The 25,056-nt window shown below is 39.8% G+C and overlaps 1 protein-coding gene across 3 annotated transcripts in view; it reads left to right on the top strand.

Moving 5' to 3' along the window:
• Elapor2 (endosome-lysosome associated apoptosis and autophagy regulator family member 2) overlaps window positions 1–25,056 on the top strand; it is a 166,425-nt gene that overhangs the window by 100,101 nt on the left and 41,268 nt on the right. For all 3 annotated transcript variants that reach the window (XM_055612798.1, XM_055612797.1, XM_055612799.1), the window contains exons 3-11: window positions 3,179–3,374; window positions 7,559–7,706; window positions 11,637–11,723; window positions 13,395–13,500; window positions 14,306–14,458; window positions 15,072–15,160; window positions 19,880–20,060; window positions 20,625–20,753; window positions 24,568–24,658. In XM_055612798.1, coding sequence (XP_055468773.1) covers window positions 3,179–3,374; window positions 7,559–7,706; window positions 11,637–11,723; window positions 13,395–13,500; window positions 14,306–14,458; window positions 15,072–15,160; window positions 19,880–20,060; window positions 20,625–20,753; window positions 24,568–24,658 — 1,180 coding nt within the window. The remainder of the gene's footprint in view (window positions 1–3,178; window positions 3,375–7,558; window positions 7,707–11,636; window positions 11,724–13,394; window positions 13,501–14,305; window positions 14,459–15,071; window positions 15,161–19,879; window positions 20,061–20,624; window positions 20,754–24,567; window positions 24,659–25,056) is intronic.

Here is a 25,056-nt window from a genome sequence, read left to right as displayed (position 1 = left end):
AATGACCAATTAATTAAGATGAAATATAGTTAATTCAGACAACAGCTAATATCCAGAAAAAAATTCTACCATCCTGCCTAATTAAAGTCTGTTATACTAACTAATTAACTAATTAAAGTCTGTTATACTAACAGACAAATACGCAACAACGACAAAACCAAGCATGTAGTCACTGAAACTGTGGGCCACAGAGTTCAATTAAAGCCTGAATGCCAAGGTCAGTGTTGAAAGAGAAAGTGAATGAGACTTTGCAATTATCAGAAAAGCAGATGCTGTGGCTGCTAGCAGAGGTAGGCATTGCTAACTCTCAGTACAATCGTGTGAAATCAATTAAATTTTAATCAGAATGTGTAGTTCTTCCTTTGATATGTGCCTGCCAGGATGAAAAAAAAAAAAAAGACTGAAGAGAAACAAATGATTAAAAGACAAAAGACTTTGGAACATTTTAGCTTTCCTGTAAAGGCCCAATACCCGTTGAACTTGGAGTGCACAGCAGTTTTGTAGAGAAAAGTTATCATCGAACTGGTAGCAGTGTTATTATTTACAGGTCCCTGATAGGAGTAGGGTCCAATACAATTATTTGTAGCATATGCCAGGGATATTGAACAATGCTCCATGCACCTGTTAACACATTTTTCTGAGATGGATATTACTTTTATCTTCCATCCATGAACAAAGCTATTAGACTTATAGAAGTTAGGAGTTTGCAAAATAGTTCTCAAATGAATGTTTTAGGTTTACCATATGAAAAGTTCTACAACAAACATGAGAGGGAGAAATAATTATTGTTTTATGGTGCAGATGTTTTATGGTGTGAAAGATGGTATCGAATTAGTTAAAATTGCTTCTCCTTTGGTCACTGTTATTGTTTGACGTGCTCTTCCTTTAAGGTAGGTTAGTGCTTTTAGAACCAAGCAAGCTAGACTCTAAATATTATTTGGCGGTCTGCTGATTAGGTAGCTGGGGAATCAGGGTATTTAAATGTTCTGTGGCTCGGTTTCTTACTTGGTGTATGTACATAATAGCTTCCTCCTTCATGAGTCTATTACAAATACAGTCAGTACTCATGATTTATGGGTTCTGTGTTTACATAATTGATTTATGACCCTCAAACCCATACACTTAGTGCTTTCACAATAATTTACAAGCCTAATGTACTAGTTTTAGTTTTTTTTTTTTTTTTTGTTAACTAGGAACAAGCTAGAGTCATCTGTGAGGAGGAGACCTCAAATAAGGAATTGCTTTCGTCAGATTGGACTGTAGGCATTATGGGACATTTATTATTATTATTATTATTATTGATTAATGTGAAAGAACCCAGTCCACTGTGGGTTCTGCCATCCCTGGGCTGGTGGTCCTGGGTTCTATAAGGAAGCAAACTAAGCAAACCATAGAGAAAGCCAGTAAGCAGCAGTCCTCCATGGTCTCTGATTCAGATCCTGCCTCCATGTTTCTGGCTTGGGATCCTTCCCTAACTTCCCGTCATGAAGGACTATAAACTGTAGGGTGAAATAAAACATCTTCATTAACTGCCGATCAATTTAAAAGACCAATTTTTGATTCCAGAGTAAGCTGCCTCCAAGATAATTTTTAATGCTGCTTTATTGCTTGTGACATTGGTTATCATATTAGAGGACTGTTATTTGAATCTGAGCTTACTAGAAGGCCTTCAACTCACTGAAACTAAAAGAAACTGTTTTCCGTAACCCTGTTTCTTTGCTGGTTGTTCTCATCCTGACACGAGCAGCCCACGGCGAGCGTGTGTTGTGTGACACGCTAGTTCTGGTGACTACTCTGTGCTTTGTTTCATTTCCTTAACTCTGTGAGGTGTTAAAATGTGAGGTAGCTGCTGGGGTCGCTCTCTCAGAAACAAATGCCTGAAGAGACCAGTATCACAAGATTAAGAAAAGGTATTACATCCTTGTTCCAAGATGGTCTTCCTTCCTCTTCTCCAGGATAATTTTGGTGTCATAGTTAATATGCAGTATTTTCTGCCTGGCCTTTGCTGATATTCTGTTGTTTTACTGACTTCAGGGTGTTGGTTTAATGTTAAAAGTTCGCTGAACAGCACTGTGAAGCTTTTCTAAAGAGAATCATTATTACTTTAGTGGGCAAGTAGGTGGATGAGTGTGGGTTTGAGCTCTAGTTCCTTAATTAGTTTTTTTCAAAGACAGCTTGTTTTTATTTCTGATTAATTCCTCCACTGTGTTAAAAGGGGGACATGCCTGCCTGCGAGGCTTTGCTGCCTCACTGGGCTGAGAGATTTCTTTTCATCTGCTAATTTAGACATTTTATTTTGTTCTTAGTTCTTTAATGTCCCGATTAAGGGATTAGATAGCCCCTTTCTAGGCTTGAGCTCTAATTCCACCCCTCACAGGGCCATGTACTTTGGACATGTTGATTTGCATTTGTTGAATGAATACTAACTTAGCAGCAGACCCACTGGCTTAATGGAGCTCCTAAAAAGGCAGAGAACTTGGCATCAGACACGGATGGGGCTGGTGTAAATGTCCAGGTTGCCATTGTGAATATTGAAATGTGGAAGATGTTGAAAGGCTTCTGAGTGGAGATAGCTTTTTTACATAGCTACCTCACTGCTCTCCCGTATGACTTTCCTGATTCGCTCTTCACTGGATCAGCATTGCATCTGGGCTTAGCATATGCTACACACAACTAGGAATGCCAAAATAATGACCCTTGTTTCTGTGGAGACCAAGCAGCATGTCCCTTCTTCAGTAGTCTCTCTGTGTACCTTAGCAGAGGTGCTGAGGGGGTTGGCTGTTAGGCCATAGAAGGGGGGCCACAGATGACTATCTGGGATGAGTGGGGTGGGGTGATCTGTCATGAAGATGATCATTTTTACATAGGAACTGGAGTTGTCCAGATATAGAAGGTCATTTGTCCAACATGTCTGGAAAGAAAAGCCACAGTATAAGACGAGAGGATTTATATGCATTTTGTTTTGATCCAAAGAGGATGGAGCAAAGTTGAATAGTGTAAAAATAGGTTGAGGCAGATTGTGAAATACAAAGAGCAACAGTGATGAAGACACTGGAAGGCTTTACTTAGGGTTGGATATGATCCGAGTTTTATACAAAATAATTCTGCAGACAGTCTGAAGGAGAGACAGTTAATGGAAGGGGCCAATGATAATGGCTTTTTCTCTTCTGCTTTACAGCTTTCTCCTGTGCTTCTGGAGAGTATCTAGAAATGAAGAACCAGGTATGCAGCAAGTGTGCTGAAGGCACCTACTCCCTGGGCAGTGGCATCAAATTTGATGAATGGGATGAGTTGCCGGCAGGATTTTCCAACGTCGCAACATTTATGGACACTGTGGTGGGCCCTTCTGACAACAGGCCAGATGGCTGTAACAAGTAAGACCCCAAAGGAACCCTTGGACTTTGGAGATTTGACAAAGGTGTAGTTACCCTTTTCTAGGAAAAAAAAAAATGAGGAGAGTTTAGTACTGATGGGGATTTCAGATGAGTTCGGGAGAAAGGATTGTAAATTTTTTAGAGGATTTCATAAGTGAGATCTGTATTTACATAATTTCTAACCCCTGATCCTCCCTCTAATTCCACCTGTGTTCCCCCAACCCCTTTCAAATTCTTGACCTCGTTTTCTTTAATAAATAAATCCCTGTGGGGAGATCTATATGTCTGTAATTATATATATAATATATATTATATATGCTGAGTCTATTTATCATTGTTCAAATGTGTGTGTGTTTTAGACCTGAACATTTGGGATTGGAGAGTTTAATGGTGCTCATCCTTAAGAAAGACTGACTTTCCTTCTTTGAGCAGTCATTAATTTCCTATAGTTCTTTATCTAGGAATGGGGTATTGAGAGATTTCTCTCATCCACACTGTCATGTTAATTGGTGTGTTGTTTTTTTTTGTCATGGTGCAGACATTGTATAGGCAATCATATTGTTGAGATTTTGTGGGTACAGCTACCCTTTCATATATTGAAGATGCTTCTACTGTACAGCAGATGTCCTGGTTTTCTGGCTCTTACAATCTCCCCACTGTCTTCAGCAATGTATATGCACTAAAACACACACACACACACACACACACACACACACACACACACACACAGTGACGTCACATCACTTGGGTTTTAACGCTCCCTACCTTCAAGAGCCTTAGACATCTAATAAACACCCAGGTATGGAAATTTGCCCCTTGATATTTTTTGGGGGCTCAGTGGAGTCCAAGAGACCCCTCCTCATCAAATATAGGCTATTATCATCGTCCTCGATTGCTTCCCCAAACCTGAAGGTAAGATTTGACTGCTGAAGACACAACGTACTTTAGCCCTGGGGGAATTGAGCTGGCGCTGACCAGGAAACTTCTTGCCGAGGACAAGCTTTCATAGTATCTGAAGGAGCTATGCAAGCTGACAATAGAGGAAAGCGATCAGCAGTCTGCTCAGCTGTCAAACCTATTAACTCCAACAGTGACTATCATGGCAAGACAGTTCAACAGTGCCATAGTGACACTTGTGTCTTACCATCAGCAGCTATCTAATTGGGCTCAGGCCCTGCTCGGTAGAAGGGAATTTGTGCCTCTGAGTGTCAGTAGCCCATTCGTGATTGATGAGGTCATGGTCCCCAGAGGAGAACCTATTACTGCCACTTTCCTAAACCAGTATAATTTCTAACCATAGTCTAAACACTTATGCTTATATCTGTGGATAAGTTTAGCTTCCACCTTTCATCCGAGAAGCTTTTTTAAAGATCGTCTATGAAACTATTACAGTCAGTTGATATAATTCTAACAGAAGCCCCATACCTAAGGCTCAGGGAACATCTCAGAAGAGGAGTATTTCTTAGACAGTCACTACAAAGAACGTAGCTAATTCTAATCAGAAAATAATTGGTCTCACAATATAGTAGATACTGTGTGCAAAATGCAGTAGAGCTATTAGAAAAAACGAGCTTATTGTCCTATATTTAGAGTCAAACTTAAGGCAGTAGTGTTTCTATTAACCACTCTCCCTTTTTAAAGAAAAAATTCACGTTTATTTTTTTTTCTTTTCTTTGAATGCTTGGCCTTTATTTAGACCTTGATTATTTTCTAGAAGAGTGGGTTTCGAATCCAAGGTGGAAAGGTCCTTTGCTTAATTGCTAAGTGATCATTGGCTTTGCCTATGGCAGCACTGGAGAAATGTTAAATTGTCTTGGAGAAAAAGATAATTTATTTATTTACTTATGTTTTCTGTTCTCTGTATTGACTATGCAGCATTTCCTGTAATGTGGCTGTGTTTAGGAAAATTAAACCTTAGGTGGTAAAATTGGTATCCTCTGGCTGCTTTCTGACAAGAATGCTCCACCAGGAACCCAATGTCTTTATCATTATTTAGCTGAGCAAATAGATGTGTTTCTTGGCTTCTCCCCACTCACCTCTTTCTCCTTCCACTTTCTTTTCTTCAGTCCTCTCCTAGGCTCTCTCAGCTGAATGGCAATGATTTATTTTCCTCTTTAGAGAATGAGATAGTTCTAAGTGTGTGTGTGTGTGTGTGTGTGTGTGTGTGTGTGTGTGTGTGTGTGTATTCTATGCATTTTTATTTTTACAGTACCTGAGACTGAGGGACTTTCATTGAGATTTATTTAGCTTAGTTCTGCAAGCCCCAGAGCATCATGTTGACATCTGGTGAGGGCTTCATATAACTCCAAATCATGGTTGAAAACGAAGGCACAGGCTGGCATGTGTGAAGAGAGAAACATTCAGTGAGAAAGGTATTAATCCTTTTCTGAGGTCTCAACTCCCCTGACTCTACACGGCTTTTCATGAAAAGAGGAAAAGAGGAAAGACTTGTTTTGTTCATGGCTTTAGTACACACTATGGGGTTTGGGGGTGGGAGAGCACAACTCACAGCAGACAGCAAGCAGAACAGAAAGGATCAGCCACAAATAGGAGCCAGGACAAGATACAGCCCCCAAGAGCATACCCTCAGTGACCACAAGCTACCCTGGTCTACCATCCAACCTTCTCTATCTCTCAGCAATCTGCTCAGAATTTGAATCCGTTCATGGGTTATTAGATCAAAACTCTTATGACTGAATTGTCTCTGATAAAGCTTGCTCAGATACACCAAAAGGTGCGTGTTAGTCTTTTCTTTGTTTAGTCACATTAACAAACAAAATTAACCATTACAGAGCCACCACCAATGTTCAGTCCTCTTAAACTGCCGATTCATCTCCGCATAGACCTGGCAAAGCACAGCAGCGTGCATGCATAAAAGTACCTTAGAGGAAGGTGCTAGCAGCATGGGATGGGGCACCAAGTCTTTGTTTTGGTGAATTTAAATATTGACATAGCACTCTTTTTTCTAGATGGACTAGGTTATTCATCAAGGACAATATACATGATAAGCAGACTTTTTTCAATATAGTTTCTTTAATATACTAATCGTCTGAACATAAATTTTAGTTTGATATTATTTTCTTCTTGCCCCCACCCATCTGGCATTATATCCTATTTATTTCTTTTTAATCAATTGGGTCATATTGGTGACTTAATTATTGAGCCCAAGAACTCGTTTATATATTATGGACATGAGACTTACGTGGGTGTATCTATGAAATATACACGGGTGTGTGTTTGTGTTATGTCCTTCAGGTCCGTGGCTTTTGACTTTTTATTGTCTTAATGGTATTTGATAATTAGAGATTTAAAATTTGAAAAGTGTCATTTTTTTTAAATGGCATTTTTTCCTGTTCTGCTTGGTGATTTTTGTGTTAGGCTCTATTGGCTAACCCTAGGTTTTGAAGTCTGCACATTACAGTGTGGCCTCTGTGGTGTAGAGAGGGTTTTATCTTATAGATTGTTACAAATGGAACAGTCATGAACATTTGCATACCTCTCTTGGTGCTTCTGTCAGCGTGAAGTGCGCTGTAAACCCTGACACATACCAATCTTCAATTTGAAACGGCCATTGCTTTTAAGACATTCTTAGGTTGCTTTAGGAGATCCAGCTTTAACTCAGTGATTGGAAAGGCTTTGGCTTCTATCACGTCTTCTTCAACAACTTAAAAGGGCAAAGATTATAAAAATTTATATGTTAACCCAGATATTTAGCATTTAATGACACTATTACTTTCCATGGACCTGCTCTGTGTGTGTGTGTGTGTGTGTGTGTGTGTGTGTATAAGTCAAATTCAGATGTTGTTTGAAAGAGTAATTCTAGTTGTAGTTTTTTGTACATGAATTTCTTCTATGTCTACTGGTGCTGTTATTGTTTTGAGGGCAATTTGTGAAGTATTAAGGAGGTACACATGGGAAGGGTTGGAAGGAGAGGACATAGGAAGGCTTGGAGGGAAGAAAGGAAAGGGGAAGAAAGGTTCTAATCATTTTAATTAAAATGAATTTAAATTAAGTAAAAAATAAACTTCTCAGTCGTGGAGTTGAACCTTTGAGTTTTAGCAAAGCTGCTGTTATCCTCTTTATGTTGCCCATGAAATCTACTCCCAATTCTTGGCCAAAGAATTGTGGGTAGCTAGAAGAGGTTTCTGAGCTCCTACAGCAGACTTTCAATTCTGTCTCTACAGCTCTTCTTGGCTCCCTCGTGGAAACTACATAGAGTCTAACCGCGACGACTGCACTGTGTCGCTGATCTACGCCGTGCACCTGAAGAAGTCAGGCTATGTCTTCTTTGAGTACCAATACGTGGACAACAACATCTTCTTTGAGTTCTTTGTAAGGCTTTTCATATTATAGAACTTGATTTTTAAGGGACATGCATATAGTGGCCTCTAAACCTCCCTGTCTATTCCTCTTTATGCCTCCTAACTTTCTGGAGGTTGTTAACCGAACCTCTCAACGTTAAGAGAAAGTTTCTTTTCCCCCTGTGGTGCTTTGTGTTCAAGTCAAATATTGTTTCTTTGCTCTTCAGCTCTTTGTGGTGGAATAATGTTGGCTGTTTCACTTCTCATGATGTTCATCAGGTGGCCGTTTGGCTTAGACTGTATGTCACAAGTAGTTTTCCAACACACATTTTTCTTTTTTGCTACAAAAGCTATAATTTTTCTATGTACTGTGTATGTAGAGGAGTATCAATGTTTACACGTTCATGTGTATGTGCATGTGTAGAGAAACATGCATGTGCCTGTGTGGAGGACAGAGACTGGGGCTGGCTGTTTTCCTCTGCCATCCTCCACTCTAGTATTTTGAAGCAGAGAAGTGTCTCACTGAACCCGAGCGCACAGATTCAGCTGTATGCCTGGCCAGCTAACTCTGAGGTTCTGCCTTTCTCTCATCTGCCAACTCAGGTTAGAGATGTGTGCTGCCACAGCCATCTTTTAAATGCACAGGGGATCTGAAGATGTCCCCATCATGGTTGTGTAGCAAGTAATCCCCCATTAAGTTGTCATTACATACTCCTTTATTTACTGACTGTGGTTATTTTTTATTCACAATTATTTAAAAAGTAAGATGGCTATATGTTCTGGTTCTGTGGAATTTGTACTTTTGTTGAGTTTTGTACTGCTGAAAGAACTCATGGAATGAAATCATTGATGTGCCTGTCATGAGTATAAGTATCTAAGATATAGTCATATGCTAATGACTATACAGAATCTATGATGTAGTCATACACTAATGTAAGAAATACTAAGGCTATTTAACTAACATAGCTATAGCAGATATTGTAATATGTATTATGACAGTAACTTGAATTCTTGAGAAAATGTTTTCAGATGATCTCACACTGAGTACAATGTTTTTTTTTTCTTTTTTTCTTTTTTATTAATTACACTTTATTCACTTTGTATCCGCCCATAAGCCCCTCCCTCTTCCCCTCCCGATCCCACCCTCCCTCCCGTTTCTGCATGCATGCCCCTCCCCAAGTTCACTGATAGGGGAGGTTCTCCTCTCCTTTCTGATCTTAGTCTATCACAATGTTTGTTTTGCTGTCGTTGGGAAAAAATATTGCTGTGATCCAGATTTTAAGAAAAGAATATGCAAACAATTCTAAAACAAATTCATATTGCTCTAGGTGATGATTATTTCTAAATCAGTAACTGTGGTTTCTGTATCAAAAATTTGATAGCAAGAGATATTTCCCATGAATGAGTATGCCTTACCTTTGAACTAAAGAGATCCGGCTCTTGTTGAAACTCTGTAATTATTAGCTCTCTGTTCTTGAGCAGTTAGACAAACTTTCCGGCCGTCAACGCTCCCTTCTCTGAAGTGGACCGTTTGATAAGGCCCTTCCCGGAACTTCCAGTATGGATACCCTTTGATGTTTGAGGATGCTAAGCAACATTTAGACAGATTTTCTTTTTAAAGTATATCTTATTTGCAAAATAGCTTGTGAGAATGAATGAGCATTTCTTGGAACATTTCAATGATATTCCAGAAAATGAAATAGAATTCGGAAGTGAGACAACGGCCTGATTGTTGTGAATGGGCAGCTCCTTTGTATTTCCCAACAAGTCCCTTGAGAGCATTCAGTAAAGGTGCTTTTAAGGTATAACATTTCATTACCTCTTGTCAGGGATGTCAGTGTCCTTGTTTAGACGCTGAAAGGGGTGGCAAGCTTGTGCTGATCCTTTCATTGGAGTTTCGAGTTTATAGATTATGACTCAGAAGTTCGAACCTCTCAGTCATTCGTCGTTAGTAAGCAATGAAAAGGAAATGTTTAAAGATAAAAAAGGTGTAGGTGGACACAGAGAAAAATATACTAACAGTGTATAGATTGAAGTATTGAAGAGTTGAGTTTGAGCACCAAGGGAAACTCACTCAGAACTACCATGTCTTTTCAAAATGATGAAGCTGAAACCTAGAGAAGGTATTGGTCCATGATTCACCTTAACTACTTTCAAAATAATGGGATTTACTTCCCCAGACTGGTGGGGAGTGTCACAATCACATGATGACTGCTTTCACGTGTGAAAAAGCTTGCCTATTATTTGTTCATTCAAGGTATACTCAGAGCCTATAACTCCTAAGAAATGGCTTAACACTGGTGTCACGGTGACCATGATGGTCAGAGGAGAAATGGGGCACAAATTCAATTAAATATAAATTGGATATTTATTCTCTTGATATGGAGATCGCAAGTGGAACTGCTGTCTAGTTAATAAGCCTTTAGAAAGTTCCTTCATGAGAATACTTTAAGCTTCATGACAGATAGGAAAATAACTAAGGCAGAAAGAATAATTTCAAGAAGAGAAAGAGACTTGGCAGTTGCTTTGTATATGTGGCATGATCCGACTCCACTTTGCTGCTGACTATATTGCCGAACCAGAACGATGGCTAGGCATTTAGGTATCTCTGTACATTTTGTAGCTGAAAATAATGGTATCCTAACCTCTAAGCATTTTTGAAGGATTAGCCAGAGAGTTTAAGATGTTAAATATGAAAAATCTAGTCATCTTTACTGGCATGGTAAATGATTAATATTTACTCCATTACAAAAGGTTTCAGATTTTGTATTAATATTTACCTCATTACAGAAGACTTAGATTTTGTCCATAACCGCTTAACTATACATTTAGATTACATTCTGGGAAACCAGCCACCTAAGCAAACTTTATTTGCTAATTTAAAATTTTACTGCTGACAATGACGTTCACAGATAAATGTAGCTCTCACTCTTTATCAAAGAAGAAAAAAAAATTTTTTTTTCAGCAGATGCAAGTTATAACCAAGATGGACAACTGGTGAAAATGCAGAGAATAAGAGACTGTGGGGTGCCCATTCCCAGTTGATACACCTACTGCACAACCCCCACCCCTAAGGCTCAGGGGACATTGCAGAAGAGGGATCAGAAAGATTTTAAGAGTCCAAATTTCAGGACACCTGCTGTGAGATAGTGACACCCAAACATGACAGAGAAGCTGCACCAGTAAAATCTTAATAGTGTGTCTGCCTGACTAAGACCTGAATAATGACTGCCCCAGTCAACATGCCAATGAGGAAAGGGAGGCGTCTACAGGGCCTCTCCCCTAGGTGGAAATCTGATTCCCCCTCACGCAGCAGCCTGCCATCAATCAATCGCTGCTGCATGAGGGAGAATCAGTTTTCTCCAGGCTGTAACCCCCTAATAGGTTGCAAAATTCCCAAGTATTCATCCTTAAACATGTTTACATATGAATAGCACTGTGGTCTCCGTAAGTGTTTATATATGTACGGTAAATACAGAAGAAGAGGTAGGGAATTCCAAAGTAGGTGGGGATGTGTAGGAAGGGCTTTTAGGGAGAGAAGGAGAAGTGAAAATGATTTAAATAAAGCATACTCACGTGTGAAATTCTAAAAAAATTAAAAAAGAGAGAAGAATTTAAATTAAATACAATAGACTTTGCTTTTAAACTCAAACTTGCATGGCGAATGTGAGTTATTAAAACATTTGAGGAAGTTGGGTGAAGGTTTTGTAAGGACTTTCCAGTGGTAATTCTTCTCCCTCTCCTAACAGCCTGGCATTTTGAGGTGGTTTAGTCAGGATCGCTCCCTCACGTACAATTGGAGCGCAGTCTCCAGTGGTCTTGGTGTGTTGCTTGTTGGAGATTACTTAGTTTGTTGTTTAAAATGGCTTGAAGGGCGTGCTTGCGGCATGTGCCGGCGACAGACATGAATGAAAGCTGTCATTCCGAAAGCATGACTGACACCCTTGTGTTCAACTCCCAGATTCAGAATGACCAGTGCCAGGAGATGGACGCCACCACCGACAAATGGGTGAAACTCACAGACAGTGGAGAATGGGGCTCCCATTCTGTAAGTCTCTTTTTGTGCCTTTCTTCTTTTTGTGGCTTTCACCAGCCACTCCTCGCCTTTCATTTCCCAACTATTTCTAAGGGTTCAGTCTAAGAAAAGAGGGTCTGCTACTTTAGATAAGCTCCATTGAGTGAAGAAACTGCCCTTGTGTTTCATAGACTCACATTGAAAATTTCAGATGTTTTCCTGTCTTTTCCCTTAGAATGCTTTCCCATGCCTCTCTCTCCTCAGCCGTCGTCTCCTTGAAGTGGGACGCAGCAGTTTAGAAAGCTATTCCAAACTAATATACGAGGTTATAAAGCTTGGGAATGCAAATTTACAAGTGTGTCTGTCACAGGGCGTAGGCCAGTGCCTCTGGTCATTAGAAAGACCATGAATCACTTCATTTCTTGTTCTCTGCCATTGTCTTTAGGAAGTTATTTTCCGGGTTTGCTTTTTGGGCCTTTTGCAGCCTCTATCATTGGATAGATCTGATTGTCACAAGATATATTCACTTTTGGGATTTCAACTTACTTTCTATATGTTTGCTACCTGCTGGTCCAAAGCCTACCCTTTCTGGTTACGTAGTATAAAGTTTACCTCTGTCCAGCACATCTCTTTGAAGGCTTGCATCCAACGTGCTCAGATGACATGTTTCAGCACATCTCAGGTTATCTGTGACACTGTCCCTTTGGAGGGAGGCATGGTTTTAAAACCCGGCTCTATATTAGAGCTGTATTTCTGTAGATGGGTTGGTTGATATCTTTGTGGCTGTTCTTTCTTTCATTTTAGAAATGAGAACAATCTTCCTGTATCAGAGATGGTGACAGGAAGGGCCAAGATAGAGCCTCCAGTGTGGAACCTGAGTTCTGACTACCATTCTAGTCTTTGAGTTCATAGAAACTCCCTCATCCTTGAGTCTACACAATCCAGACTTTCAGGCGCATTTTTTATCCTGTGCTTGAAAGTAAGATTAGTACCACTTAAGGTCCATTCACTTCAACAACCGGTTGGTGGGGCTTTGGCAGCAGGGAATCGGTCTTCACCTTTGAAGACTGAATACAACAGGAATGTGTGGAATGTCCTAGTTCTCTGCATCTCTGCCAGGCTGTTGTAATCAGGCAGATTGCTATATCTGTAGCTTGAATGTCATTGGTCAGGGTGTAAAGAAGAATAAAGGTATCAAATGAGGAAGCAAAGACCTCTTGACTTTGGGTCAGTTACCTGCATGAGCAAGAAATTTGTTAGAAAATTAGTTTGGTTTATATAGAGAAAATGTCCCAGTGGCAAAGGAAGCAAATGTTAGTGTCATATAATTTCTCAAGTCAAAGTTAAATCAAGCTACCTATAAAAAAAGTGTGTTTTCTCTTGTTCCTATCACACTGTGGCTGATTTACCCTTTATGATAGAACCTTTCTGTGTATAAGCCACAACTTTGAAGTTTAAAAACATGTTTATCTTTTGTTTAGACATAGTTTCTTTCTTTGTATATTTGCGGATCATCAGAGTGTTGTATTTTTTATTTTAAAACAACTTCGTTATAGCTTTGGCTGAAATTAAGAGTATTTAAATTTGTTAATTGTATTCTAATGGTGTTAATATAAGGAATTAAAAGAGGATATAAGTGAGTACTTTTAGGCTGTGCCTGGAAATGCCTGGTTTGACCTGAGTGGCTTGTGTTTCTTTCTGTAGGTAATGCTGAAATCAGGCACAAACATTCTGTACTGGAGGACAACAGGCATCCTTATGGGTTCTAAGGCAGTCAAGCCTGTGCTGGTGAAAAACATCACCATTGAAGGTATTTCATAGCTATGTGCCTCAGTACTCACTAGTCCAATTGTATTATTGAAATGTTTGTTAGAGTGTTGGTTTAACTGACCTAAGGGTTTATAATAAAGACAAATTAATGTCAGGTGTTATGCATGTCTAAAGACTTTAATTTTAATTTTATGTCCACCAAATTGATTAATCAGCTTTTTCTTTTTCTCTTTTCTACCCTCAGACTGAGTTATTTAGTAGGTGTAAAGCAGTAAGCACAATGCCGATCTTCAGTGTTTTTTAAAGAAAACAAAAGTGTATTTGTTTACAAGAGCCAATTACTCATTAAAGATATGTAAATTATGCTTGATAATCTAATCATTGTTATAGCCATAAAAATAATGAAAGTCTGGCTGTTTCCTAAACCTCTTGTGCCTTTCTGAACCAGATGGGTCCCTTCTGGCTCAACTGAGCCACCAGTAAACCCTGTCATGGCTCATTCTCAAGTCGAGTTCATCTAGTCAAGGCAGCAATTCTTCTTTATTAAAATCTTCTATGTTCTGCTGCCTCCTCTGTGCCTGCTCCTGAGATGTTAACTCATTAGTCATTGGGACATCTGCTGGACAAAGCTGGAATTACAAACCAATATCCGTTTCTAGGGTCTTTCCTACTTTGCTTGCACATTGTCGATCTTCCCTTGTTCCAAGTAAATAAATAATTTAGGCTCAATTTTCTATTAATATTTCTTTCTTCTGTGCAGTAGGAGCAAGTAGGTTCTAATGTACAAGCGGGTGTTTATTGTACTGGGTTCTCTCTCCCAAGCCCTGTTTTTCCTTTCCACACAGGGGTGGCGTACACCTCAGAGTGCTTCCCATGTAAGCCAGGCACTTTCAGCAACAAACCAGGCTCGTTTAACTGCCAAATGTGCCCCAGAAACACCTATTCTGAGAAGGGCGCTAAAGAATGCATAAGGTGTAGGGGGGACTCCCAATTTTCAGGTAAGGTTAATTGACACGTTGTGTTCTTCTCTTTCCCTGTTAATCTTGGTCAGGTGTGCCTCACACGGTAGAGTAAGTGTGGTAGCCATGACGGGCCACACACCAATGCGATGAAATGAATGCATGTTGAGGACAATAGACATCCCAGCGTCCTTCTCTGCATGACTCTCTCCCTTTATGACTTCCTTTATTCCATACTTTATAGCTGACTGGTACATAGGCATTTGAATCAATTTAGCCAACTGTTTCCCATTCACGTCGTTTGTTACCATAGAGACTGTAGTGATGTACTTAGGAATTTTTAATTTGTTCCAGACTACCAATGTTCAGTGATAATATAGGAAAAATCTAATATCTTCTGGGAACAGCCACTATGATGCAGATGTATCACAGAAACATTTATCCTCCATCCAGGGAAAATAAAAATACAAACCTTTATTTGCTTAAGGCTTGGCTAGTTCTGCCTAAACTACTCTAGTGCAGTGATTTTTTTTTTTTTTTTTTTTTTTACGTGTTAGCACGCTTTTTGTGTTTTAATGTTAATTTTTTTCCCCTTACGGTCACGAAGAAATTGGTCCATTTCTGAAGTGCTTTGTGTGTGTGTGTGTTACAGAGGAAGGGGCCAGTGAGTGTGTGGACCGTCCACCCTGCACTACCAAAGACTATTTTCAGATCCATACTCCATGTGATGAAGAAGGAAAGGTATCGTGAGCAGCGCTTAACACACTTCCTCTCTAGCAAACTCCCTTCCCGGTATGAGTACACTCTGGTTTGTGCTCACGAACCAGCGTGTGTAGTCAGTACAGAGGAAGCCTCAGCGTTTAGGTGTTGCAACCTGCCTTCGCTTTTGACCTCTCAATTACTTCTCCGGACATCGCAGCTCTCCTGTAGTCTTTATGGTGTTCTGGTAAAACTTCTCTGTTGAGAGGGTTTTGGTTTCATTAAAAAAAAAAAAAAATTCATGTTTGCCTCCAATTTTTCCATATTTAAAAGTACCTTCTTCATAAAGCCTCTATGGGAAGACATAAGATACTCAAAGTAAGGTACATGCTAGAGATCACAGGATGAAAATGGCTTGCAGCATCTATTGAACTGTGAGACACTCAGAAAGTCTTGTCAAAGCAGCTGTGCAGCCATAGGCTGATTCGGTTATGGCAGACTACTCTGTAAGCACACTTAGAACACACAAAGTGATTACCACGTGTCCAGCGTTTAGCCGGGGGAAAATGTGCAGATAAACTTTGCAGCTGACACATCATTCTGCCAATTAATGAATCAGCCGTTACCACCAGCCCGTGCCAGTGAGGAGCCGAGGGGGAAGTGGATCCCGGGAAGTGTCCTGTAGGTATGTCTGCATCCTGAAACAGGGCATTTAGTTTTTGGAGATATCATCAAATACTATTTTCCTTTGCCAAGTTTGCATCCGTGAGTGCTAATCTGTACTTTTCATATTTATGTGAATATGGAACTTCCTTTATGCCTTTAAGTACTTTGAAGAAATTTGGGGTTGAATGGTTTAGAGTAAATACATACGAATTTAAAGTGATTAGCGGAAATTTTTAATAAGAAATACAACTCTTCTTTTTTAATAAGAAATATTAAGTCAAACTAATAGCATTAACTAATGAAGGGTCGCAAAGTAAGGTTGACAGTGGCCTTACAGTAATGCCATGGGAGGCTACTTTAATTTAGGAAATACATACAGAAAGATGCCACTAAAATGGAATGGAAATATCAGGCATAAGGCCTTCAAAATAAACTTTCCTTAGCTAAACTTGTCTAATTAATGATGATTAATTCAGCATTCCTGCAGTGTAAAGGAATGAGATCTATTAATGGTGCACTATATCTGAACAACATAAAAATATTAAATCATGCCATTACTGAGTGCTTTATCATATATTATATATTATATAAATATAAATAATTATACTTAGTATGTTTATTATATTTAGTATAATGCCACTGGCCAGTTTGACAATATTTGGTTGACCTGGCCTTATAGAATGAAGGCTGTGCATATTTAAATATAATTTAAAATACACACACACATACACACACACACACACACACACACACACACACGTGTGCGTGCACATGTAGTCTTTATGGTATTCTGGTAAAACTGCTCTGTTGAGAGGGTTTTGGTTTCATAAAAACATTTCATGTTTGCATCGCACTTTCAGAAGAATGAGTTGCTTGTTGGTCTCTCACCTGCGCTGTGAGCCATCTGCTTCTGAGCGTCATTAATATTAATTTCCTGTCAGCCACACTTGGAAGCATATGCCTCAGTTAGAAAGACAGAGAAGCAGTTTGTCGACGTGTGTGGCAGGAAGGATTGTGAGCTGAACTGGGATCATGGAGGATTTGTAACTTGATTTCCTCTAAAACATATATGTATATATATATATGATTTCTAAAACTCTTCTTTGCTTCTTTGCTTGGAAGCCACTGGTTATTTGGTGTATCAAGTCTGTCTGTGTATTTTATTGTTTTTGCTCCCATCAGACTGAGCCTTCTTTAATGGTGCTGTTAGCATCTCTTGGGTAAGTTGTTTAATAGCTCTCTAATCTGGGGCTGGGCAGACAGCTTAGTGAGGGAAGTGCTTGCCTCAGAAATTATATGATGTGGGTTCAGTGCCCAGTACTCATGTAGGAAGCCTGGCCTGGTGGCATGTGTTTATAATTCCAGGGGACATAAGGACAGATCCTCAGGACCTGCTGGCCAGCCAGCAGCCTCACCTAATTATTGAGATCCGGGTCAATAAGAGATATTGTCTCAAAAGAAAAGTCAGCGGAGTCAAAAGAATGATGTCCAGGTTGTCGTCTGGCCCACGTGTGCACACACACAACTTTAGTCTACAGTTTTTCCTTGTTTGCAAACTTGGGCATAGTGGTGTGCTTGTCCCAAAGAGCCTGGGAAGAGTCTACAATGCTGCACCACATCTTTTCTGTTGTGTAGGAACCAAAGTTTCCCCAAAATGTAGCTGCTCAGACACTTTTATTAATGTGAGTCAGGAAATTAGTGAATTTACTAGGATTTTTTTAAAATACATCTTATACTGGAAGTTTAAAGTCAGTGTGTCTCCTGTAATGGTTCTTTGTTTAGATTCTCCAAATTTTAGCCGGGAAATGGTGGTGCATGCCTTTAAACCTAGCACTCAGGAGGCAGCGGCAGGTTGATCTCAGTAAGTTTGAGGCTAACCTGGTCTCAAAGTGATTCCAGGACAGCCAGGACTACACAGAGAAACCCTGGCTTGAAAACAAAACAAACAAATAAACAAACAAAAAAAGATTCTCTGAATTTTATACTGCCTTTCTTGAGGGGAGTTGAGGGCCTTTTATGGATATAGTATCTATTTGACTTTTTTTTTTTTTTTAGCTACTTAGGAAGAATTATCTGGAGCCATGGTTTTACAGATGGTCATGGAGGCAGAGGCAGAAAGTTGCCCATTAAACATATCATGACCTGGGCCATTAAATGAATGTGGAGAGGGAGCTATAAAGAGAAAACAATACTATTTATTATTCTGCAGAGACATCCAGACTTAAACCATTTTTCTTAGCATCCTTCTTCATACAAGATAATGACTGTATCTTCCACAAACATATTTAAGGGACATACTTGAGTGGCCTTCAGGGCCCACCATGCCCGGTCTTGCTGACTAGAAATGGTGATAGAGGACTGACTGTATCTTTAGGTCTCTAGCTTCAATAGATTTCCCACTGAACTGTTTTAAAGGACAAACAATACTTTCAAATGTTTATTGGATGGAAGGAACAGTTATCTCTCTTCTAAAAACCTCTATTTAGTTATAATATTGATTTACTATTGTATTTATGGTGGAAAGCATCCTCTTACCCCTCAATGTTCATATTCCAATTTGGCTTTAAAACAGCTAACCTATTTGTTATTCTGGTTTCAAAGTGGGAATAATTAATGTTAGCATGGGCAGCTTTTAGGGTGTAGGTGAGTTACCACTTTTTAAAAATTTTTCATATTGGGGAGGACAACAGGAAGGGGTTTAGCTGACTGTGCTCATGGAGGGCAGAGGGTTTGTTTGTCCTGATGTGCAGAGAATGTGCAAACGGCCTAGAAGCTTCTGGAAAGAATAGTTTATCTACAGCTCTTGTTATTGAAAAGGATTCAGGAGCTACTGTATTTATGAATTATTATAATTGCCCATGAAGTTCTGTCTATTTTTTTTTTTGAAAATAACATTTTTTTTCCTTTGATGATTACTATGTGCAAAGTGTGGTAATAAAGGCTGTGGCTAAGGAAAGGAAGGGAGCAATGGAGGTCACGAATAAACAGGAAAAAAGTCAGTTCACTGAAGCTGTTGGCTGCAAGTTGAAGTGAATGGATGGATGCAAGGGCAACACTTGTTTATAATTTGTCTTTAATTTTTGAGATCATAAAAATAGTTACATAACTTCTCCTCTCCCTTTCCTCATTTCAAGCCCTCCCAAATACCCCTCCTTGCTCTCTTTCAAACTCACAGCCTCGTTTTTCATTGTCTGTTTTCACATGTATATGTGTATGCAGATATGTCTAGGCATCACCTTCTCAGTCTGTATAATGTTACTCATATGTATGTGCTCAGGGTGACCATGTGGTAGTTGTTTACATTGTAAAGGGGGGTTCATGATAAGGAGCATGCTGTCTGTATCCTAGGGTACTTTCGACTTAGGTAAAAAGCTGTTGTGATGTAATGGTCATTTCCAGGCACTAAGGAGATGGCTTGCTTGGCAGAGCGCTTGCCACACAAGCATGAGAACCCAAGCTTGGCTGTCTAGAACTCACATTTAAAAAATGAGCATAGGCATCCATTCCTGTATTATTAGACCCAGAGAAGTAGAGACAGAAGGGTACCCAGGACTAGCTGGCCAGCCAGTCTAACTGAATCTACAAGCTTAAGGTTCAGTGAGAGGCTCTTTCTCATAAAACGATCTGGGGCCACTGGAGAGATGGTTCATCCAGGAACGTCATTTACCACCAAGCCTGCTGACTTGAGTTTAATCCCCCATGAGGTTGAAGGAAAGACCCAACCTCTGCAAGTCCTACACACACACACACACACACACACACACACACACACACACACACACACGGAGAGAGAAGGTGGGTAGCAATTACAAAAGACATCAGGTATTGATCTCAGCTCTTCATATGTTCATATGCACTATACCCACATGCGTACATGCACGCCAAGTCATGATTAGTTTCCTACCAATGTTTAATTTTTCTCCTTAGCGTATTAATGAAAGTTTCGTCTTTTTCTCTCATTTTGTCAGTGTTTTAGATTCTCTCAGCCCCCTCTTCTGTTTATAGTAGTTTTTTAGCTCGTCAGCTTATCATCTTTGTTGGAAGGCTGTTATGTGATTTGCTCTTAGTTTTAATGTTTAAAACTTTTTACCTCAGACACAGATAATGTACAAGTGGATAGAGCCGAAAATCTGCAGGGAGGATCTCACGGATGCTATTAGGCTGCCCCCTTCTGGAGAGAAGAAGGATTGTCCCCCTTGCAACCCGGGATTCTATAACAACGGATCTTCTTCTTGCCATCCCTGCCCTCCTGGGACGTTTTCAGATGGAACAAAGGGTAGGGTGTCTATCATGAACTGCACTTTCAGCAAAACAATCTCAAGAGGCCTGGGTTCTCGTTCTTGAGTGCTTTTTTTTGGAGAAGTCTTTAGAAGACATATTTCTTACTTTGTTAAGATGGAGAGCAGTTGAAAAATAGTGATAATGGGACCGTGAGACCATGATGACTTATTTACCATCTGATGAGAACCATCTTATTGGCATTTTGTATGTGTGACTGCCTCCTTTAAAGATAATGTATTTAATTATTCTTTGAGAAATAATCCTATCCTACTGGGTGATCATGGGTAATCACTCATTTATGTGTATGTGTGTGTTTCTGTGTGTCTGTGTGCATAATAGGAAGCAGCATACAAACAAGCCCACCAGATATAAAGACATGTGTCAGTACTTTATCTAGAAAAATTTCCAGACCTCTTTTGAAAAAGTTACCAAGGGACTTGGTAACCCGTAGCATCTTTCCCTCACTTTTCTCTGGTAATTGTAGTGTAGAGGTGCTCAGCACGGGCCAAGCTACCCATATGCAGCCTAATGTGATTGTGTGCTCACCCGTCTCCTGCAGAATGTAAGGCATGTCCAGCAGGGACAGAGCCGGCCCTTGGGTTTGAATACAAATGGTGGAACGTCCTCCCAGCCAATATGAAAACTTCCTGCTTCAATGTTGGGAATTCCAAGTGCGATGGAATGAACGGTGAGTTTGGAGTCTATTTAAACTGTTCTGGCAGCAAGAACATCATTTGTTTTCAGACTTAGCTTTTTTAAAACATACCAGACACATTTATAAGGAACTTTGTCTCACTCGGCCGTGTGTCTGTCTTCTAGCCCTTTCAGAAAAACCAAGCAATCAGTCAGGTGTCTTTCCTAAAGCGATAGAATCTACAGTATTTCTCCCCTCCCCGTGGCTGCACTGTCTTTAGTTCTAGCTTTCTACAATCAATAGCAGCATGTAAAGATCAATTAGAAAATCCCACAACCAAATACTTAAAGTTTTAAATGGCCAGTTGTTGTAGGTAGCTACTGAAACATCACGCCATTTTTGTTTCTTTCCAGCCTATGATGTATGATGATTATCCCTTTGTCTGGTTACTTCTGCTTCCTGTCCACTAGTGACTTAGTAGCCGTCATTCTTTTTACATCCAGTGCTCAGGTTTCACAATATCTGTGTTCAGATAACTCTCTTAACAATAATCTCAACCCACAAGGAACATGCCAAAGAGAATCCGTCAAGCCCTCACCCCCCTCCCTTCCACCCTTTTAGCTGAAAATGCAAAAGTTCTCAACTTAGTAAAGAGAGAGCATAAATTACATGCTGAAGTTGCTAAAATCTATGGTAAGAAAAAGCTTTTAGCCATTAAGCTGTGAAGAAGGAAAAGTAACTTCCGTGCCAACATGGCTCTCACCTCAAATGCAGAAATTAACTGGCAGCGTGTAGTAAGTGCTAAGACGGAAAAGGTATAAAATAGTAGGGCTTGCTGTGCCCACTGTGGGGTCTTAGAGATTGTCTCCCCAGGGCAGATGTGCATAGGAGGGATTAGAGGGTGGATGGGCTGCTGTATTAACCTTGCATTTTATGTAGTCACTTTTGAAGTAGACATTGAAACTCATGTTGAAAGTCACAAACACCAGACAAGGTGTTTCAAGGAAGGTCATAGCATCTACGTCATTTACCACTCTAAGGAACAGTAGGTTACTAACTCCTTTTAGTCTGCCTCGGTGCTGTGTCACAGTAAAGAGTTAAAGATTTCAAATTCCATTTCCGGTGAAGTCCACGACTGTGCTCATAAGATGCTGCTGAATCCCACTTACTGAATGAAAACGTGCAAACATGGCAGAGAATTCTATAGGACAGTTGCTAACATTCTTTCGGCAATACTTGTTGGTCGTATTCATTTAAAAATCTGACACCAGCAACAAGTATTCTAAATAACATGGGTAATCAATGAAATCCATCCTCCAATTATAGCCGCTCACCATCACTTTTATCATTCTACTTTCCTCCGTATTAGATTTGATCATTGTCCATTGGTTTTCATAGAGTTTTATATTTGTGTGTTTTACATCAGTATCTCTCCAAAACAGATTTGGGACATAGGAAATGAGATGTTTACCTGAGTATGAGATCAACTGAAGAAACAGAGTTGAATAATTTTGAGTCAACAGATGAGTGAAAGTCCAAGACATGATGTGTATATTAAATACAGAAAGTTCTTTATTGACCAATATATCACCTTTAGGAATTTATCTCCCCACAGAAGAGAAAACACTACAATAGTCATCTCTCTACGATGTGACCTATGATTGAATTTGAACTCAGGAATTTAAGATCAATTAGGAAAATGAGAGTGGACAAGCAAGGGCGTTGACTGAGTCCACAGAAGGACTAGCACGTCTGTGTTCACTCACTAGTCACATCATCAGAATTGGAGAAGGCCCTGACTCTCCCATCAATACTTGCTTTACTCACTCACTACTGATTTATTTACAGGCTATACTTTAAAATTAGCTCAAAGCAGAAAGGTAAAATAGGAATACAAAAGGTAAAAAGAGGTGTGTGTCTGGAGTGACCTGGAGTCTCCTTTAATGAGCGGCACACAGTAGGGGGAAGTGGAAAGGCATGGGGCAGCTGGCCTGAGGAGGGAGTCTCCTTCTTCCTGGCTGGAGAGGTAAAGTGGGTGTGTCTAGGCTGGTTTGGACTTGGATGCATGGTTGAAGTGTTTTCATATTCCCGAAAGTCTGAATTTGACAAAGTTGTGAATTAGCGATGAAGAGCCAACTTTTGTATACTGAAATTTTGCCTGTAAGAAATTCAAAGTTGGAGAAAAGTTGATTTTTCATGAGTAGATTAATGGGATGTTATCTATAAAAACTCAAGTGGAAATAGCCTAACTTTCCAGCAGTAGAATAATGTTTACCTACAAAAGGTAGGTAACATAATAAAATATTATGTGTGTCATTATTATATGGAAAGTACATTGAAAGATATTTGAAAATATGTTTTCAGAATTCATCCAACTCAGTGATACTATTTTTGGAGATCTATACCAGTGAGACAATGTGATATGAAGAAGGAAGTTATACACAAATATGTTAACTGTAAGAATGAAAAACAGGAGGAAACAAATTTCCAACAGTGGGGATATACTTAAATAAAATTAGTTGTAGGATGATTTATAGTGGGGGGATATTTGTGGCATGGCTATAAAAAAATCAGTGTTTGCGGTAAGTGAGAAAGTCTTTAATCTGTATTTTTTAGTGAAGACAGAAAAGTAGTGGGGGAGGTGGTGGCTCTGCCCTAGACGATATTGGAACACCATGAAGCAGTTATTTCTACCTGAAGCACAATGAGCCCTACACGCAATCCACTGCCTTTTCCTTGCCTTCCCTGTATTCTTCAGGGCATTCATAGATTCAAAGAGCTGTTCTTAGAACTATAACCACAGTCGTTCTTGGCATTCACTGTTCTGCATGGGATGTCTTGATCCCGTTACCATTGTCACATAGCTGTTGTCTAAAACCCCAATTCTCCTCTTATCTACATGCTCCTCTCACTGGGCCAGGGTTTAATGGTTACTCCCCTCTTAGAATTAGGAGTTGGTAGCTGCTTTTCTTTGCGTTCAATCATGGGAGCCTTTAGGCAGCAGAACTACTAACATTTCTCTAGTAGAAGAGCACACATTATTTTTATTTTGTTTTATTGGTGTGTATTCAATATACCAATTTCCTATAAATTATTATAATTGAGATTGCCAAGTTACCAAGCTAGTACTGATATGAATGCCTGTACCACATCTCTTGAAGTAATATGTAACGGTTGGAGATGTGTCAATACTAAGGTACTGCCCTTAGCTGATAAACTTGCTTGATGCTATCTGTGGGTCGATCACTTATACTCATCTTAAAGTGGCTTATGGTATGTGGGTTGTTCCTGTGTAAAGGACATACCCCATGCGACTTTCTGTGCACAATCCTGTCACCTCACACTTTTGACCCTTGTTAGCATGTCTGTGCCTCAAATTTTCTACTCCCCAGGGAGGGAAATCTATTTGCTGTCCCATGCCTGCCATACTCATTGACAGTAAGAGTTAAATTGGGACGTAACACTACGCAAACTGTAGTAAACTCCTACCCTAAATCTTTGGTAAGTGAGCTGAAGTCTCAGTTTTCCACCGGCTGTCAGCAAGGTGGGGATTTTCCATCTCACTGTGTTGCAGTGAATAAGGACCATCTGTTTCAGTCTGAAAAGTCATGCTTCACTGAGGAAACTGTCGCCGTGTCTCACGTTAAATAGCTTGTATGCCAAGTGGCGCAGTCAGAATGTCTTGGTATCCACAAGAGTATGTCCACATCACTCTACAATTGATATTTAGAAAGACGGGGTTTTCTGGAGTGCTTCTAACTTTGAGAATAAATAATTTGGCTTTTTGCGGTTGCCCTATTTAACTTTTTTGTTGTTGTTGTTGTTATTGATGATATTTTACTAATAAAACGTCCTTTCTCATTGTCAGGTTGGGAGGTGGCTGGAGATCACATCCGGAGTGGGGCCGGAGGCTCTGACAATGACTATCTGATCCTAAACCTACACATCCCGGGATTTAAGTAAGAGACGCTCATCTGACTTCTTACTAAGAGAGACTTCGCCTCCTCTAGAGAAATAGGGGAGTAGGACTGGCTGTGATTGTAGACATAGGGGAGCAGGAGAGTGCTGCAATTATCAAGTGAACAGCAGTATGCCAGAGGGGGATCTATGATATATAGGGGCCTACGGAATTAGTCACTAAGAGCCTGTATGCGTTAGACACGTGTCCCTTAGATAGAGCTGAAATGTGTTACCAGCGTTACAGACAAACCCTCCGTAACATCCATGTTTCTTTGCTCTTTAACAGGGAAGACTTAGTCTAAGTAATTTGCAGGAGCCTATTTTGTTGCTTATTCGTCTATTGTCTTTCTCAATTCTCTGTAAGTTACTATGTTACACATTTATTTATGTCTCTGCT

Source organism: Psammomys obesus, unplaced genomic scaffold, assembly GCF_907164565.1.
Source record: "Psammomys obesus unplaced genomic scaffold, mPsaObe1.curated_primary_1811, whole genome shotgun sequence".
Classification (NCBI taxonomy): Eukaryota; Metazoa; Chordata; class Mammalia; order Rodentia; family Muridae; genus Psammomys; species Psammomys obesus.
This window is presented reverse-complemented; position numbering and strand designations above follow the sequence as displayed.